The sequence below is a fragment of the Scophthalmus maximus genome, chromosome 7 (genome assembly GCF_022379125.1).
Source record: "Scophthalmus maximus strain ysfricsl-2021 chromosome 7, ASM2237912v1, whole genome shotgun sequence".
NCBI classification, from domain to species: domain Eukaryota; kingdom Metazoa; phylum Chordata; class Actinopteri; order Pleuronectiformes; family Scophthalmidae; genus Scophthalmus; species Scophthalmus maximus.
The window spans coordinates 26,047,501-26,063,121 of record NC_061521.1 but is presented as its reverse complement, the minus strand read 5'-3'; the positions used below and the strand labels follow the sequence as shown (position 1 = coordinate 26,063,121).

At 46.5% G+C, this 15,621-nt stretch overlaps 2 protein-coding genes across 4 annotated transcripts in view; both read left to right on the top strand.

Moving 5' to 3' along the window:
* The first annotated feature begins 93 nt into the window (after window positions 1-93).
* LOC118315354 (flocculation protein FLO11) lies at window positions 94-5,509 on the top strand. 3 transcript variants are annotated; one of them, XM_035642589.2, is made up of 7 exons: window positions 94-225; window positions 1,099-1,352; window positions 1,460-1,561; window positions 2,352-2,453; window positions 3,003-3,116; window positions 3,401-3,509; window positions 3,695-5,509. In XM_035642589.2, exons 1-7 carry the CDS (start codon window positions 141-143, stop codon window positions 5,227-5,229), a joined length of 2,301 nt encoding a protein of 766 aa, XP_035498482.2. In that variant the 5' UTR covers window positions 94-140; the 3' UTR covers window positions 5,230-5,509. The 3 variants fall into 3 exon arrangements, with proteins under 3 accessions (XP_035498482.2, XP_035498483.2, XP_035498484.2); XM_035642590.2 differs by having other exon boundaries at window positions 103-225; window positions 1,129-1,352; XM_035642591.2 differs by lacking the exon at window positions 94-225 and adding an exon at window positions 296-579 and having other exon boundaries at window positions 1,129-1,352.
* Window positions 5,510-11,107: 5,598 nt separating this feature from the next.
* Window positions 11,108-15,621, top strand: part of tat (tyrosine aminotransferase) — a 13,841-nt gene continuing 9,327 nt past the window's right edge. The window contains exons 1-7 of the mRNA XM_035643430.2: window positions 11,108-11,256; window positions 12,141-12,577; window positions 12,720-12,824; window positions 12,965-13,032; window positions 14,552-14,710; window positions 15,273-15,411; window positions 15,492-15,544. Coding sequence (XP_035499323.2) covers window positions 12,148-12,577; window positions 12,720-12,824; window positions 12,965-13,032; window positions 14,552-14,710; window positions 15,273-15,411; window positions 15,492-15,544 — 954 coding nt within the window. The 5' untranslated portion in view covers window positions 11,108-11,256; window positions 12,141-12,147. The remainder of the gene's footprint in view (window positions 11,257-12,140; window positions 12,578-12,719; window positions 12,825-12,964; window positions 13,033-14,551; window positions 14,711-15,272; window positions 15,412-15,491; window positions 15,545-15,621) is intronic.

The window sequence follows — 15,621 nt, the reverse complement described above, 5'->3', positions numbered from 1 at the left end:
ACCCTCGTCGTCCGCGACTTGTCGGTACATGTCCGGCCGGCTGAGGGGGGTGCGGGGGGAGACCCGGTCCCGGCCCCTGAAGCGGCCTTTTAAAAGGTCCCGCGGCGGAGAACCGGTGTTTTCTCCCGCGTCGTCAGCTGATGATGGAGCGACGAGACAACAGCCGGTTACCGGCGTGGATCATCGAACACGTCTGGGCCCACAACATGATGGACATCCAACAAGGTCGGTGATTGGTTTATAATAATAATGAAAGTAATAATAATAATGATGATGATGATGATGATGTGAACAACACTGTGACGAGGTTGTGCTTCACTTCCGCTGAGCTTGTTTGTTAGGGACCATAAACACTGTTACACAAAGTTATTTTAGGGCTGAACATCATGATTCATTTTGTTAATCGTTTTTATCGTTCGTTTCAAGAAATGGTTAAAAAAGAAAGAAAGTTCTAAACCTCAAGAGGATGTTTAGTTTCGTCCTCACATTTCATTTAGCAGTCGATTCCTAATCAGAGGCTCGAACGATCACGAGAGATGAGATCAGTCGCGACTCTGAACTCATCAATGTGTCGTCCAGGTTCTGTTTGTTTCTTCATCTTCATAACGATAATAACCTGCTGATTCAGTCGCTCGCTGCTCTTTGTGTTCAGGTCGAAGCTTCTGTGAATTCAACTTTTGTTTTGAGGCTTTTCACACTTTTTTTTTTAACTGCAGACAAATATCTGTAATAATCAATAATCAATGTAATAATCAATATCAGTATCGGCCCTGAAAGAGGCCATATCGGTCGACCCCCCTACTGATCGATTCATAGTTATTTGTCTGTTATTAAGTTATTGTACAGAACAGACTGTTTACATGTACGTTTATATTCTGTATGAGAAGACATACGTCCTGTGACATGTAGTGTGTGTGTGTGTGTATGTGTGTTCGTGTGTTCGTGTGTGAGTGTGTGAGTGTGTGTGTGTTCGTGTGTGTGTGTGTGAGTGTGTGTGTGTTCGTGTGTGTGTGTGTGTGTGTCATTGTTCTACTTTGCGTCGCCTGACTAGAAGTTGGTTGAGATGACTTCTGCTATAAACATCTGTATTGTCTCAAGTCACAGGACTGTTTCCCCTCCCTCTCCCAGTGGTGGACCCTCAGGACTGGCCCGACGTGGACTCGCAGCCTCTCAGTGTCGAGGACTCGTGGAGGCTCCGCGTCGCCTCCGCCCGTGTGTTTTGCATCGTGAAGAACAGGGACGTGCGGCACTTTGAAAAGGTCGTGAGCTTCCTGGACGCCACGTACCGACTCCTGCCCCGACTGGTGGCCCCCATCAAACACATGAAGATCCTGTTCGGCCTCAAAACCATGGTAACGCACACGGACAGGCGGCGGCGTGGGTTCATTCAAAAAGCAGGTGAAAGTTGAAAGCGGTGTTCTTAAATGTCCTCTGCGTCTGTTTGTCTCGTCTCCGTCAGGTCGTCATGCGGATGCTCCGGGAGCGTCGAGGGATGGTCGACACCGTGTGCAAAATCTCCCAGTTCTTCCCGAGTAAACTGCCTCTGTATCAGGATCAGTGTGTGAGTGTGAAATTTGAGACTTGTGTCCCTTGTGAGCTTTTATTTTGAAAGGGGCCTCTTGTAGTGATGACTCTGCTTGTTCTGTGAACTCCTCAGGACATTTTAGCATCTTTTAGCTCATTGTTTTGGTTTTCACTTACTAACATCGCTCTCATCAATTCATTCTTTAAAAAAAAAATAATTGTAATAATTAATTTTCATGAAGACGTCATCGTGATAGTTATTGAAACCATATGATGACGAATGGCCGTTTGATTTAAATAAGCTGTAACTCGCGTCTCTCATCCTATTGGTCACAACTGTTAATGCATTACTACTAATATATGTGATGTCATTCCCACCATGTAATAATTATGACAGTTTTTTCGATCTATTTAAGCTTAAGTTTACCTGGAAAAAATGTTGTTTTTTAGCAATGCCTCGCGTGATTTTCGGACCATATTTTTTAAATATCGCACAAGGGTTTGAAAACGATTCTGCCAGCGCATGGTAACGGACGCTCACGTCTGCATCTGTTTGTTAACATTCGTCATATCAACTTTATAAGGTGATGATTTATGAGTATTTGAAATATTTTATAACTCAGAGAGTGTGATGGGATAACTTCAGACATTGTTAATTCTGTGGGACGTCGTCTGGAGATCTTTTTACGTAGCTATAATCTGTTGCGGTATTTAAATGAACGTACACTTTATATAGATTTGTGACTCAAACAAACAAACATGGAGTTGAGATGCCGTTGTCCAGCTGAGTGTGATGTCACATCCTGTGTTTTATTTCCTCGGAACAGAACCAACACCAGATGTTCCTCATGAGGAAGAACAACATGGAATTCAGGACTCTGGCACAAGCTCTGGCGATGGACGAGGACAAACTCGCAGATTATTCTGAGGTAAAAAGGGTAAAAATACAACCTGACCTCCGGCTCCTCCTCAGCCCCCGGCTCCTTTTCTCTCCAGCAGGGGGCGCCACAGATCCAGAAGATGAATCTGTCCATGTTCATGTCCAAGCATCTAAAATATGAAGACAAATGATGGATCGCATTCTTTCTTCTTGTGGCCAAACCAGATTTAAATCATCTCTGAACCTTTTGGGTAGAAAATTATTCTAAATGATTTATTGTTTATAAATTTCACAGAAACTTGTGGAAGTCGAGATATTAAAAGTTCAACTGGTCAAACAGTAAAAAGACAAATGGAGATTAACGTTGTGGATTTGAAAAATGTTTTTATAGAAACTTCTATCATGTTTTTTTAAATTTTACCATAAATTGATAACATTGCACTTTGTTATAATTTACTTTCTAGCTTTTGGAATCTATAATGAACCCAAACTGTCTGCACTGTAAGATTATACACTTTAATAATATATATAATATACATATTAAAGTCTGTAGAAGTACATGTTCACATGACGTGACAGACGCCGTCTTGTGTTTCAGAATCAGATGGAGAAGCAGTACGGTGAACACTACGCTCAGAAGGTGGAGGACCGGCTGCTGCACTATCTGCACCAGCTGGAGGCGGCGTTACCTGGAGACACGTTCGTCGACAAGGTGTGTGTGTGTGTGTGTGTGTGTGTGTGTGTGTGTGTGTGTGTGTGTGTGTGTGTGTGTGTGTGTGTGTGTGTGTGTGTGTGTGTGTGTGTGTGTGTTTTCAGTCACGAAATCAACACTAATCAAAAAGAAATTGCTCCATAGCGCCTCTAGTGGCCACAGGGTACCTCTCGGTCAGCAAGAAGCATGAATAAATGTCAACGCTTGACTTTACGTTTGATCGCGACAGGAAATGTCCGTCGATTTGCGATGTTGACGTCATACGTGTGAACGTGTCGCTCTAGATCCTGAAGAAGCAAAGTCCCGTGACCGAGGAGGAGAAGCTGCTGCTGGACGTTATCACCTCGGACTCTGTCACCATAGCAACAACTCTGAGGAAGCTGCTGCACTGTGGTAAGACACACACACACACACACACACACACACACACACACTCTACTGCTGAGTCAAGTAACTACTTGTCTTTTTCTACGTGTGTCCCATGTTATTCCGTCTTTGCACAAAAAAAGATTTGTTAATATTTCGCCCACAACACATTTCTCATTTTGATGCTAACAATGCTTCCCGTTGTTTTTTAGATTCAGCTTCCTGTCGTCCACGCGTTGTTCCTCCGTCGTCAGAACACGGAGAGACTGAAGAGCGAAGCTCTCCACTCACTCGGTCTGGTCCGCGCTGCAGCTCCTCGAAGGCTCAAAGCCTCGAGTCGCCCGACGGCAAGACTCTGGCGACTCCCCGGGAGTTTCAGGCTGCGCAGGAAGTGTCTGGAGATGTTGGGAGGCGTCACCTGACGAATGAGGGCGGCGAGGAGCAGGAGGAGGAAACCAATGGGAGAAGCAGGGAAGGCGCCTCCTCGCCCCAGTTCTGCTCCAAACACCAGCGATGGGTGGAGAGCATCCTGCAGGAGTGTCCCGACGAGTGTTCAGAGGAGTCCTCGTCCCCTCCTCTGTTCCCGTCGTCCTCGTCCACGTCCTCATCGTCGCAGGACCTCACCCCGTCTGACCTCGTCCCATGTCCCTCCGGCCAACAGCGTCCTCCCTCACAGACCGGCACCCGTCCTCCGACGGCGGCGGCGGCCCCGGCGCCCGAGCGGTCGAACCCCAAAGACGAGCGGAGCTCTGGGGCAGCGAGCGATGGCGCTCTTCCTCGGCCCCGGTCCAGAGACTCTCTGCTGCCCGACCTGTTGTCCCCGGTCGTCCGACTGATCGACATCGCCTCCGTCAGAAGGAGCCTCCCCACCTTTACACCCCATCGCGCCATGAAGGCGTCTGCTTCCGGTCCTCAGCGACCAACCTCTCCTCCTCACTGCTGCACCTCCGTGAACAAAGACTCCTCAGTAGATCGGTTGGAAATCGTGGCCCCAACAAATCCCCCAAACACGACGTGCACATCTCCTGTATCTCACGATGCCTCCGCCACCGCCGGTGGTCAGACACGAACCCGACAGTCTCGTTCCAGACTCTCGAGGAAGCACAGACGGACTCGCGCGACCTCCGGACGTTCACCGACCACCTCGTCCGACTTGGGCGTCTCAGGACCTTCAGAACAAGACGCCTCGACCTCCGATCCTCAATCCGAGGCTTCGTCTTCTTTCTCTTCTAACAGGATCCCTTCATCTCCCGGATCATCTCCACACGTCGTCCCTTCCGACTCAATCAAAGATCAACCTCGGACACTCAACGCCAACACCCGACCGCGCTCCGCCGCCGCCGCCTCCTCCTCTACCTTCGACTCTGAACATCCGGCCGTCGTGTCCGACGCCTGCGCGGCCCGGCCGAGGCTGTCGCTGCCCTGTCAGGCCGCGCTGCTGCGGTCCACGCTGCTGCAGCCCCACGTGGGCCTGAGCCGGCTGAGCGCTCGGGAGTGTGACCGCCTGACGGAGGGCAGATCCTCGGTCGGGCGCCTGGAGCCACAAGGCAGCGACCGCGACGAGGACGAAAGGAACGCAGAAGATGATTCAGATGCGTCTTTTGACGTGAACATTCTTTACTCCAGTCATTCTTCCAGCGGCGACTGCAACGACTCGGCTAACTGCGACCCCGACTACAAACCTTCCACTAAAAAGAACAGACGATTGTCGGAGGACGAGGCCGCATGGAGCCTGAATCATGTCTGAGAACATCATGGAAAGTGTTGGAATGTGGGATCCCAAGAGGAGACCTTTTAAACATAGACAATCTCTGTAAGGATTTATTAAGTATGTTCTAATTGGGACATTTCACAATGAAGTATCAAGTTCTCTCTGGTGGACAAACTGAAATAGTGTTTGTTGTTAATGTTTCTAAAATACCCCTGAACCAAAATACCAGATTTTTTGTTCTGCAGTTTCTTGTTATTTATTGACTGTACACAGATAATAACTATCTGCATTAAACGTATATTTGCTGATATACCGACCCGATCTAAACGTCGACCATGTAATGTGGGGGGTCATTTGTAAATGAACCTCAAACACACAGAGAACTAGAGCGGCGCTCGGAGAGCGCGTACATCCGCTATCTCGCCATTTTAAAGAGCGAGAAAAAAGAAATTCCTGGTTCCGCCCGTTTATCTGGATCCACTACAAGATTTCCTGGAATTTGGTTCAAGCATTTTTGTAAAAAAAAAAACAACAACGAAAAACGTGTGACGTCCCCCGTTGGTTTGTGAGCGGCCATTTTGAAGCCTGGAGCTGCAAGCTAGCAGCTACCTAGCTGAGATCGGCACACCTGCTAATGCTAGCTAGCTAGCTAACTGTAAATTTTACTACCTGAATACAGTAGGAGATATCTAGCTAGTTTGGTATTAGAAAACACACATTATCATTTCTTAATCAGCATTAGTGACTGCTTATGTATAGGGCCCAGAATTTGGTGCTCCACCCCATCAGCGCCATCTTGGTTTTTTCCCACTGTATTTGGAGGAGCTGGGGGGCGTGGCCAGACTGAGAGCTCGTCCACTGCACGTCCACGTTACACCTGCGACCTGCATCCATTGGACGGTACCAGCTGTCAATCACACTGTATCCACGCCCCCTAACACATACAGTGCTTTATGGTCTGTTTGACTGTAAATGGACATTGGGCATTGAGCTGTACGAAAAACTAAAATGAAAACGGATCAGTATCACGTTATAATGTGAAGTTTATTGTTATAACGTGAATAGTTTATTTAACGTGAAAGCATTTTTTATAATGTGAGAGTTTCACGTTATTTCTTGAAACTTTTCACGATGTAACGTGACACCGTAAGCTGTGATTTCAACTGTTTTCAACTGCTGTAAAAAAGCTACAAGCTCAGAGACAGAGACGATGAAGTCCGGTTTTAGTAAAAGTCAGGATTCCAAAATCAAAAACAAATGATTATAAGTTATAGGGCTCGTGGACTGTCACGTGTCCCGTGTCCTATGTCCTATGTCCCGTGTCCTATGTCCTGTGTTCCATGTCCCGTGTCCTATGTCCTATGTCCTGTGTTCCATGTCCATTCACCTGTTTCCCTGTCAGCTGATGTCAGTCAGACATTAAACAAACCGCCGACTGGGCGTCACGTCTGCTGTCCTCAGCCAATCGGGAGCCTTTCGCCCCGAGTCAGTCAAATCAGCTCAGTGAAAGTCGGCTCGGTTACGACGAGGCCGTCCAATGACACGACGCGCCTCCGTATTGTGTGTACAGCGGCACAAACGTCACTAAAGGTCAGCAGCGAGGTCACAGCGCCTCCTCTTGTTTGCCCCTGTGTATTTACACGAGGGACGTCCAGTCTCGGAGAGAGGTGGAACCAGGACACTGGTTTGGGGCTTTTGACCCGAGGACGTGTGTTGTTGAGTGTTGGATTCGGGACGTGTGAAAGGGATTTGACATGTTCAAGAGTCAACGACAAAGAACCTCGTTCTTTACAGTGTTTGTTCTTGTGATGAAATCTACACGTTGCGATTGACAATTTAAAGAACCCTCTCTCGTAGTTTCAAATTCATTCTGCCATGTTTTGTTGCGTAATAATCCGTTTCTGGCGGACGATGTTCACGTGTGTGTTCTCACCAGTGCATCATCTTTAATTTCAGATGCACTGTGATTCATTTTCTCTGTGAACCAGGCGTCTGTGACTCTGCCTTCTTAGGCAGTTTATCATCGCTCGATATGAACCTTTCATGTAGTGATATGAAAACCTTTATTGTACAGGATAAAAATCTGCATTCATATTTACATTTCTAGTTAATTCTAGTTCTATATGGTAGGTTGTATTTGTGGTTTCTTGTTAGTTATAGTCCTCGTTGGGCCAATACAAATGGACATATCCGTATCTGCGTTTATGTTTGCAGATATCAAAACTTTAATTTGTCAGAATAAACAATGCAGATAAAGATCTGTCTTTGTTTTTACATTTGACATATTGAAGTTCTATATATTTGGTTGTGTTCAGTTCTTAATTATAATGCATTTCAAGGTAAAACTGTACGAGACAAAAAGCCTTGATTACATTTCTATGTCACAAGGTCTTGAGAATTGATCTGAGAATCACAGCCAATTTTTATCTTTATATGTATCATCCAATATATCAGCATCAGGTTTTTTTTAAATCCCGATTGGTCGATGGCTCTACTCCACCACCGTCACCTAATGACGTCACCGGCACAAGATGGTGGCATCTGTGTCCGGAAGTGGAGACGTGTCGTCCGTCATCTTTATTTACAGTCTGGTTTGGAATCATAAATTCAACTTCCTGTCCACAGCATGGTGTTTTGTGCACATTAATCTAGCCTCTACAAAAGGAAGGGGCGACCATACGTCTTGTTATTTCTTATTAATTCACCTTTCTTCCTGGAGATTTGTTCACGTTCGTGTGTCTGTTTGTGCACAGGTGCCATCGGACAGAGTGACCGAGGCTCTTGGCAAAGTGATACAGCGCTGGTTGACTGGCACGTACCAAAGTACAAAGTATGAGGGTTGAACTGTGCGTGTATCGAAATGTTATGTAAGAACGAATCCCGATCAAAGAGAAAAAACGCCCTAAATCAGAATTTAAATAATTACATTTCCAGAAGCAACTGCTTTTGTGAATGCAGATTTTCTTTAGAAAGCAGTACCGTACCAACCCAACAGTTCTACCAGAAGCCTTTCTTGTTTCATTCTAATTAAAGTACAACTTGTTGTTAGGAAAACATTAATAAATCCCCTGTATTTATTTGTTTAATCTCAGGTGCACCACTTGTCAATGTTTACTGAGTTTTTCCTCGTATCACTGTTGCATCAGATACATGTGATGTTGCATGTTCCCACAATGCGGCTAAAGAGCAACAGGTTGACGTAACGCTGCGTGTTTACCAGCGGCGGCGGCAGCTTGGATTTTCACCCAGTGAGTCGGTGTGTGTGATGACTACTGTAGTTGGCAGGTGTGTGTGTGTGTGTGTGTGTGTGTGTGGACAAATTGTGTCGCACAACAGTGTCACACTTTACAGGTGTGTAGTTCCAATCAAAATTAAGGCTGATATCGAAGATGGGTGTGGTCCGACCCATATGTACTGAGTACACATGTAATAATGTAGCAAAGACGACCATGTACTTGTGTAATAATGCAGTTATTATTCCAAGTGCAGATGTGATAATGTTCTCAGTTACAGGGTGCTGGTGCGATAATGTAGCAACAGCTACAGAGAAATGATGCAATATTGTAGGAATGGCTACAGAGTAATGATGTGATAATATACGAATGGTTACAGAGTACTGATGTAATAATGTAGTGATGACTACATAGTACTGATGTGATAATGTAGGAACGGCTACAGAGTAATGGTGTGATAATGTACTAATAATTACAGAGTACCGATGTGATAATGTAGAAACTGCTAGAGAGTACTGATGTAATCATGTACTAAAGGCTACAGTGTAGTGATGTGATAATGTAGTAATGACCACAGAGTACTGATGTAATAATGTACAATGACTACAGAATACTGATGTGGTAATGTAGAAACTGCTACAGAGTACTGATGTAATCATGTACTAAAGGCTACAGTGTACTGATGTAATAATGTACAATGACTTCAGAATACTGATGTGGTAATGCACCAATAGTTACAGAGTACTGACCTGATAATGTAGTGACGACTACATAGTACTGATGTGATAATGTAGGAACGGCTACAGAGTAATGGTGTGATAATGTACTAATAATTACAGAGTACCGGTGTGATAATGTAGAAACTGCTAGAGAGTACTCATGTACTAAAGGCCTACAGTAATTACTGTTCCCAGATATTGAATCTTAATGATGTTTGTCATCTCCTGACTTTTCCTCTTGCGCCACCAGCAGCTGGATTTTAATTTGGCTCAGAATGAAATGTGTAAACAACCACTGGGTTATGAAAGAGTTTAATGGTCAGAATGTCTCTTTTATTACCAAGTGCCCGCTTAATTATTCCCATTCGAGCTGCACACTGTTGTTTTGTGATACCTAGCAACGTTCTCATGCTAACACAAACAGATGTTCAGACGGTGAACATGGACAACAAAGCAAAGTTGTTGTTGTTGTCAACAGCCTGAACCAGAACGTGTCCGGTGTCCACGTAATCGAATTACAAAGGTACAAAGAAGAGTTCCACAATATTTCCCTGATCCCGAGAAATCACCTGTATCATTTTACAGTCTGTGTCGCGAGTTATGTCTTATGCTGCCCTTGAGTTTTTCTTGCTTTTACGACCCCCAGGAGAACATTCCCTCCACCTTCACTGACATAACTCCTCGTTAAGTTACTGTAACCTGAGCTGATGCCGAGCTCGGGAAGCCCACGGCCGAGGAAAGAAGAAGAAGAAGAAGAAAGAAGAAAAATAGCTGGACTGACCAGCCCAGCCATCATGGAAGCAGTAGTTTTCCACAGATGTTGTTTGAGTGTGACCAGCCCTCAAGCTTCAGCCAATCAGGCGGCTCTCTGTTCTCCACTGGATGTGATGTGAAGGTAAAGAGTTGCATTTCAACAAAACACGACGCAAATCCTCACTGCGCTTCGTCGAAGCCAATATTTGTCCTGTTTATTGAATTTTCAAACAACATGACACGATATTTGGCGAGAGGCTCAAAAAGATCCAAAACACAAACACGGAGATGCTTCCACCATCACGACACGTGGGGTTGACCCGGAGGTGGAAGTGTGTCATCGTGGCCGCCGGAAATAAGTAACTCAGGACGAGCGACGCAGAGACGAGCGGCGGCCGATGACACAGTTTCCAAGTTCCCCGAGCATTTCGGAATCGATGTTTACGTAAGCGACGTACGGAGCAAAGTCCACGTCTGAACGATGTCACTGTCGTTCATATGGAGTTGACTCAGCAGACATTTGGTGGGAAAACATGATGAAATATCTCTCGATAATCAACGATGGATCACAAGATGTGGCTGAAAGTGTCGTCGACCTTTCACACGTCACCTTCAGTCCACAGAGACAAATCACAAAGCCCAGCGTCGGAGAGATCAGGTCTCAGGTCAAAGGTCACAGCTGTCCAACCGTTTCATGACCACGACCATCCGGACACGGACAGCCGACTCCTCTGAGGCGGATCGTCGTGGGTCCGGATCTATGGATCGACCCTGGAAGGAGCCGAGGGTCGGACCTGACTGTGACCCATGAACTGCTACAGGCGCCCAATATTATTTCTGTCATTTTCTTTTGTGGTAGTTTTAAGTACATCTGTCAGTTTGTCAGCCAGATGTTTCCCTCAGCATCTGTTACAGACCAAACAAACAATGTGACTCAAAACAAATGTTCCGACGCACGACGCATGACGCACGGCGGCAGACAGACGCGCAGCCCCCCCCCATCCTCCCTCCTCCTCCCCCCCCCATCCTCCTCCCTCCTCCATCCTCCCCCCTCCCCCCCCCCCATCCTCCCTCCTCCTCCCTCCTCTCTCCCCCCCCCCCCCATCCTCCCTCCTCCTCCCCCCCCCCCCCCCCCCCCCATCCTCCCCTCTGTCCGGGGGTTCGAGGCGGTTTGGTTCTGGTCGGTGATGTAAGAGCGGAGTGTGACGCAGCCCTCGACCGCCGCCAATGGGAACGTGCGCCGGGTTCGACACCCATCTTCGAGGTTCTGGTTATAAAGCGGCCCGCTCCATCCTCCGGGCTCCAGAGCAGCTTCTCCTTTTTCTTTTCGGACAATTTGTTTTGAATATTCAGTGAAGGTAAGTTCAGCTCTGATTGCATCATATTTACATGCGTTACGTGACATTTATTGCAAAATGTGTTGCTTGATGAGTAACATGTTGTGAGCTCCCAGCTGTTTCATCATGTTTTCATTTTTATTTTTCTACGTTATTATTTATACTATTTTTTATATTTGTCAATTATGTATTTATTTTATTTTTTGCACGAGCGTCAATTCGTTGTGCGACTGCGCGGATGTGAACTGATGAATTGTCTTTAGTCCGTTTAAGAGACGAGCTCAATTTATCTGCAAAAGAAAATAATAAATGGGATTTATTTCCAATATGCATGAGCAATTTTGGTCGAATGTAAAATTCCTTCAGAATTAATTCTAAGAAAGTTCCATAAATGAGTGTTATATTGTTTCGGTGCACGTCGGAACATTTGGAGTTGACTCTGTAAAGTGCCTCAAGAGATGAAATATGTCACGATCAGTTTGCTGATTTGGTGCTAAACTAATTCAGGCTTGTTCTTACTAAATTAATCATTCAGTAAGAACATTTGAATTTGTAATTCTCACGCAGTTTTTTGCAGCTGAAAACTTCACATCTTATAGTTAAAGCGAGGGAAGCAAAACCACACTGCAAAAAATAAAAATGTTAATCAAGTTAGAGAATTATTAACAACAAAATAAGTATGACAAATAAAAAAATACTCAATATGCAGAATGTGGCACATGGGAATATTTAATAGGCTGTTATTGGATTTGTTTCTTCATTGATACCTACATTATTAATACATTAGTATTTTAAGTAGTGTTATGTGTAACTGTCTACATTATGTCCAGATTTAATAAACTATATCTAAAATGAAGTGAATGAATTTCCCATCACAAAAACGGATTCCTGCTCTAACTTCTCAGTTCCAGGATGGACAACAAGTCGTACTTGCTTCAGATGAACGGGAACGGCGTCCACGGCAAATCTGCGCTCCACAGCAAAACCCTGGGCGGAAGCCCGGCGGTCAACGGGACGGGCCACGTCGGGACGGGCCACGTCGGGACGGGCCACGTCGGGACGGGCCACGTCGGGACGGGCCACGTGGGGACGGGCCACGTGGGGACGGGCCACGTGGGGACGGGCCACGTGGGGACGGGCCACGTCGGGACGGGCCACGTCGGGACGGGCCACGTCGGCACGAACGGAGCAATGCACACGACCAAGGCCAAGAGCCGCCGGCAGCGGTGGGAGGTGAAGCCGTCGGAGATGGCCAACAACACGCTCAACCCCATCAGGGCCATCGTGGACGAGATGAAGCTCACCCCCAACCGGGACAAACCCATGATCGCTCTCTCTATAGGTGAGATCAGGAGCCATTGTCCATTTGTTAGGGAATAAGTCAACAGGCTGTGCAACAGCGCCGCTCTCTCACGTACTTATAAATGCTGGATGCACGTGAGGTCTACAGTACCAGACCTTTTGACCGTGTTGACTTCCTCCAGGGGACCCCACCGTGTTCGGAAACCTGCCCACCGACGACGTGGTGCTTCAGGCCATGAAAGACGCCATAGACTCGCACAAATTCAACGGCTACGCTCCGTCCGTCGGTGAGTCGCGCCGACCCCCACGATCTACGGCCGAGCGTTTTTATTGACGCTCATATTGAGAAATTCTGTCCGTTTGCCGACAGTCGGTGATGTTGTGCAATCAGATGTTTCCACTGACTGGGCGATGTGTTCACCTGCAGGTTATCTGAAGAGCCGACAGGCAGTGGCCAACTTCTACAGCTGCCACGGGGCGCCACTGGAGGCAGAGGTGCTCGCTCTCCCTCTCTCTCTCTCTCTCTCTCTCTCTCTCTCTCCCTCTCTCTGTCTCTCCCTCTCTCTCTCTCTCTCTCTCTCTCTCTCTCTCTGTCTCTCTCTCTGTCTCTCTCTCTCTCCCTCTCTCTCTCTCTCTCTCTCTCTCCCTCTCTCCCTCTCTCTCTCTCTCTCTCCCTCTCTCTCTCTCTCTCTCTCTCTGTCTCTCTCTCCCTCTCTCTGTCTCTCCCTCTCTCTCTCTCTCTCTCTCTCTCTCTCTCTGTCTCTCTCTCTGTCTCTCTCTCTCTCCCTCTCTCCCTCTCTCTCTCTCTCTCTCCCTCTCTCTCTCTCTCTCTCTCTCTGTCTCTCTCTCTCTCTCTCTCTCTCTCTCTCTCTCCCTCTCTCTCTCTCTTCACACACCTCACGCAGTGTTTGAACTCACCGTCGTACAGTGACACCACGAGTGTATCGTGACCAAACTGTGAGCGGATGAGATTGATGCAACTACAGAAGTTCGCTCGGTGAAGAGATCATACGTCCACCAAGTTCCCGACAGGCCTCAGATTCAACCGAGCCTCATCATAGCATGACATCATCATCTTCATTGTTGAAGAGCGATACTTTGATCAAATACACAAACCAAATCACACATTACAACGTTTAATCACAACATAGTGATGAGAAACAAATCTGCACGAAAAGATCACGGATTTTTATTTGGATCGGCACAAAATCACACACACACACACACACACACACACACACACACACAGACACACAGACACACACACACACAGACACACACACACATCTGGTGGTAAACTGAGCGACCGACAGGGGACACTTTATGGCGGCGCACCGCTGATTCCATTTCCTGTTTCCGTCAGCGTCTGAAAATTCAACGTGAGCGCGACGTGTTCTGGAGCGTTCGGTTCAACAACCGTATTGAACCCGACGTAGACATTTGGGAAGAGGGACTCAGGGTTGATGAGGCCAACGTTCTTGGTTTCTGGCTCTTTAAGACGTCTGATCCGTGTGATCTGGGTCCGACCTCTGAACCAGCTGAACAGACTCTGTACTCTTGACCTTGATTCAATTAAATATGACATGTAGTCAAACTTGTTATATTTGAATGACTATTCGTTCATTTCTCCAGGAAATCAAGATTTCCGCCACAATTGACAATATGTTCAAGTTCTGTGAATAAGTTCTTCTAAATATGACACACTGCAGCTTTAAAGAGAGTGGGAAAAAAATCTATCCTGGATCCGCAAGAAAATTGTATGGATTCTTTCTTGGCTCATGTTCCGTCCTTCCACCAAGTTTTGTGTAAATACATTCTGTAGTTTTTGCGTAATCCTGCTGACAAACAAACAAAGGACAGGGGTGAAAACATAACCTCTGTGTCTGAGGTAATAAACACAATACGAATATAATATCATGCTCATAACAAATAGGCCTTTAATCGCCGTTGGCGTCTGTACGAATGTACGTGCTGTAGTGTCCGTGTTCTCTAAAAGCGAACGCATCTTTTCCAGGATGTGATCCTGACCAGCGGCTGCAGTCACGCCATCGACCTGGCGATCAGCGTCCTGTGTAACCCGGGCGACAACATCCTGGTCCCGTCGCCGGGCTTCTCCCTGTACAAGACTCTGGCCGTGTCCATGGGCATCAAGGTCAAGTTCTACAACCTGCTGGTGAGTGAAATATTCATTTCAATAGTCATAGACAGAAGACTTTTGAATATTCTCTGAAGTCGAGTGGACTTCAGAATTTCTGAAATTAAAGTCACAAATTTCTGAGGAAAAACTCAAGAAAAATAAGTTGTTATTTTTTCTCCAATATTCATATCGAGTCCGAAATTTGGGAGAAAACGCAAAAATGTATGAGATTTTGTGCATCTTCATCCCGTGTCCTGCGTCTAGGTTCATCCAGTCAAACGTAACCGGTTCTGGTTTCACAGTCACAACATTTTCCTTACTGCTAAATATTAACTTCCTTGGATTAACCACTGCCTGTAAATACAATTATTTCTCGTAAAGTCTCAGAATTTCTAACTTTAATGTTGGAAATCAGGAATATTACTCTCATCCCGTCATTTTTTTGGGACCAAATGCAAAACACAACACAGGGTTTTGAAGCCATCTTTGGACTTGTGGCCATAGTGCGAATTGCAGCTCACTTTCCTCAGTTTGCTCAGTATCAGTATATCAAAGCCTCCGCCGTCATCCTGACGTACTGTTGGTGCTCGGCTTGCAGCCAGAGAGGTCGTGGGAGGTCGACCTGCAGCACATGGAGAGCCTGATCGACGAGAGGACGTCCTGTCTGATCGTCACCAATCCGTCCAACCCGTGCGGCTCCGTCTTCAGCAAGGAACATCTCCAGAAGATCCTGAGAGGTGAGACGCAGATCTTTGGACTGACGCGTGAAACAAACACACTCATCACTCAGCTCACCTCTTCTCCTCCTCTGTCCCAGTGGCCTCCAGACACTGCGTTCCCATTCTGGCCGATGAGATCTACAGTGACATGGTGAGTTCGACTTCACACAACCGACACATCTCAGGCTCCGCCCCTCTGGGGACTCGAGGGCGGGGGCTAACCACTGT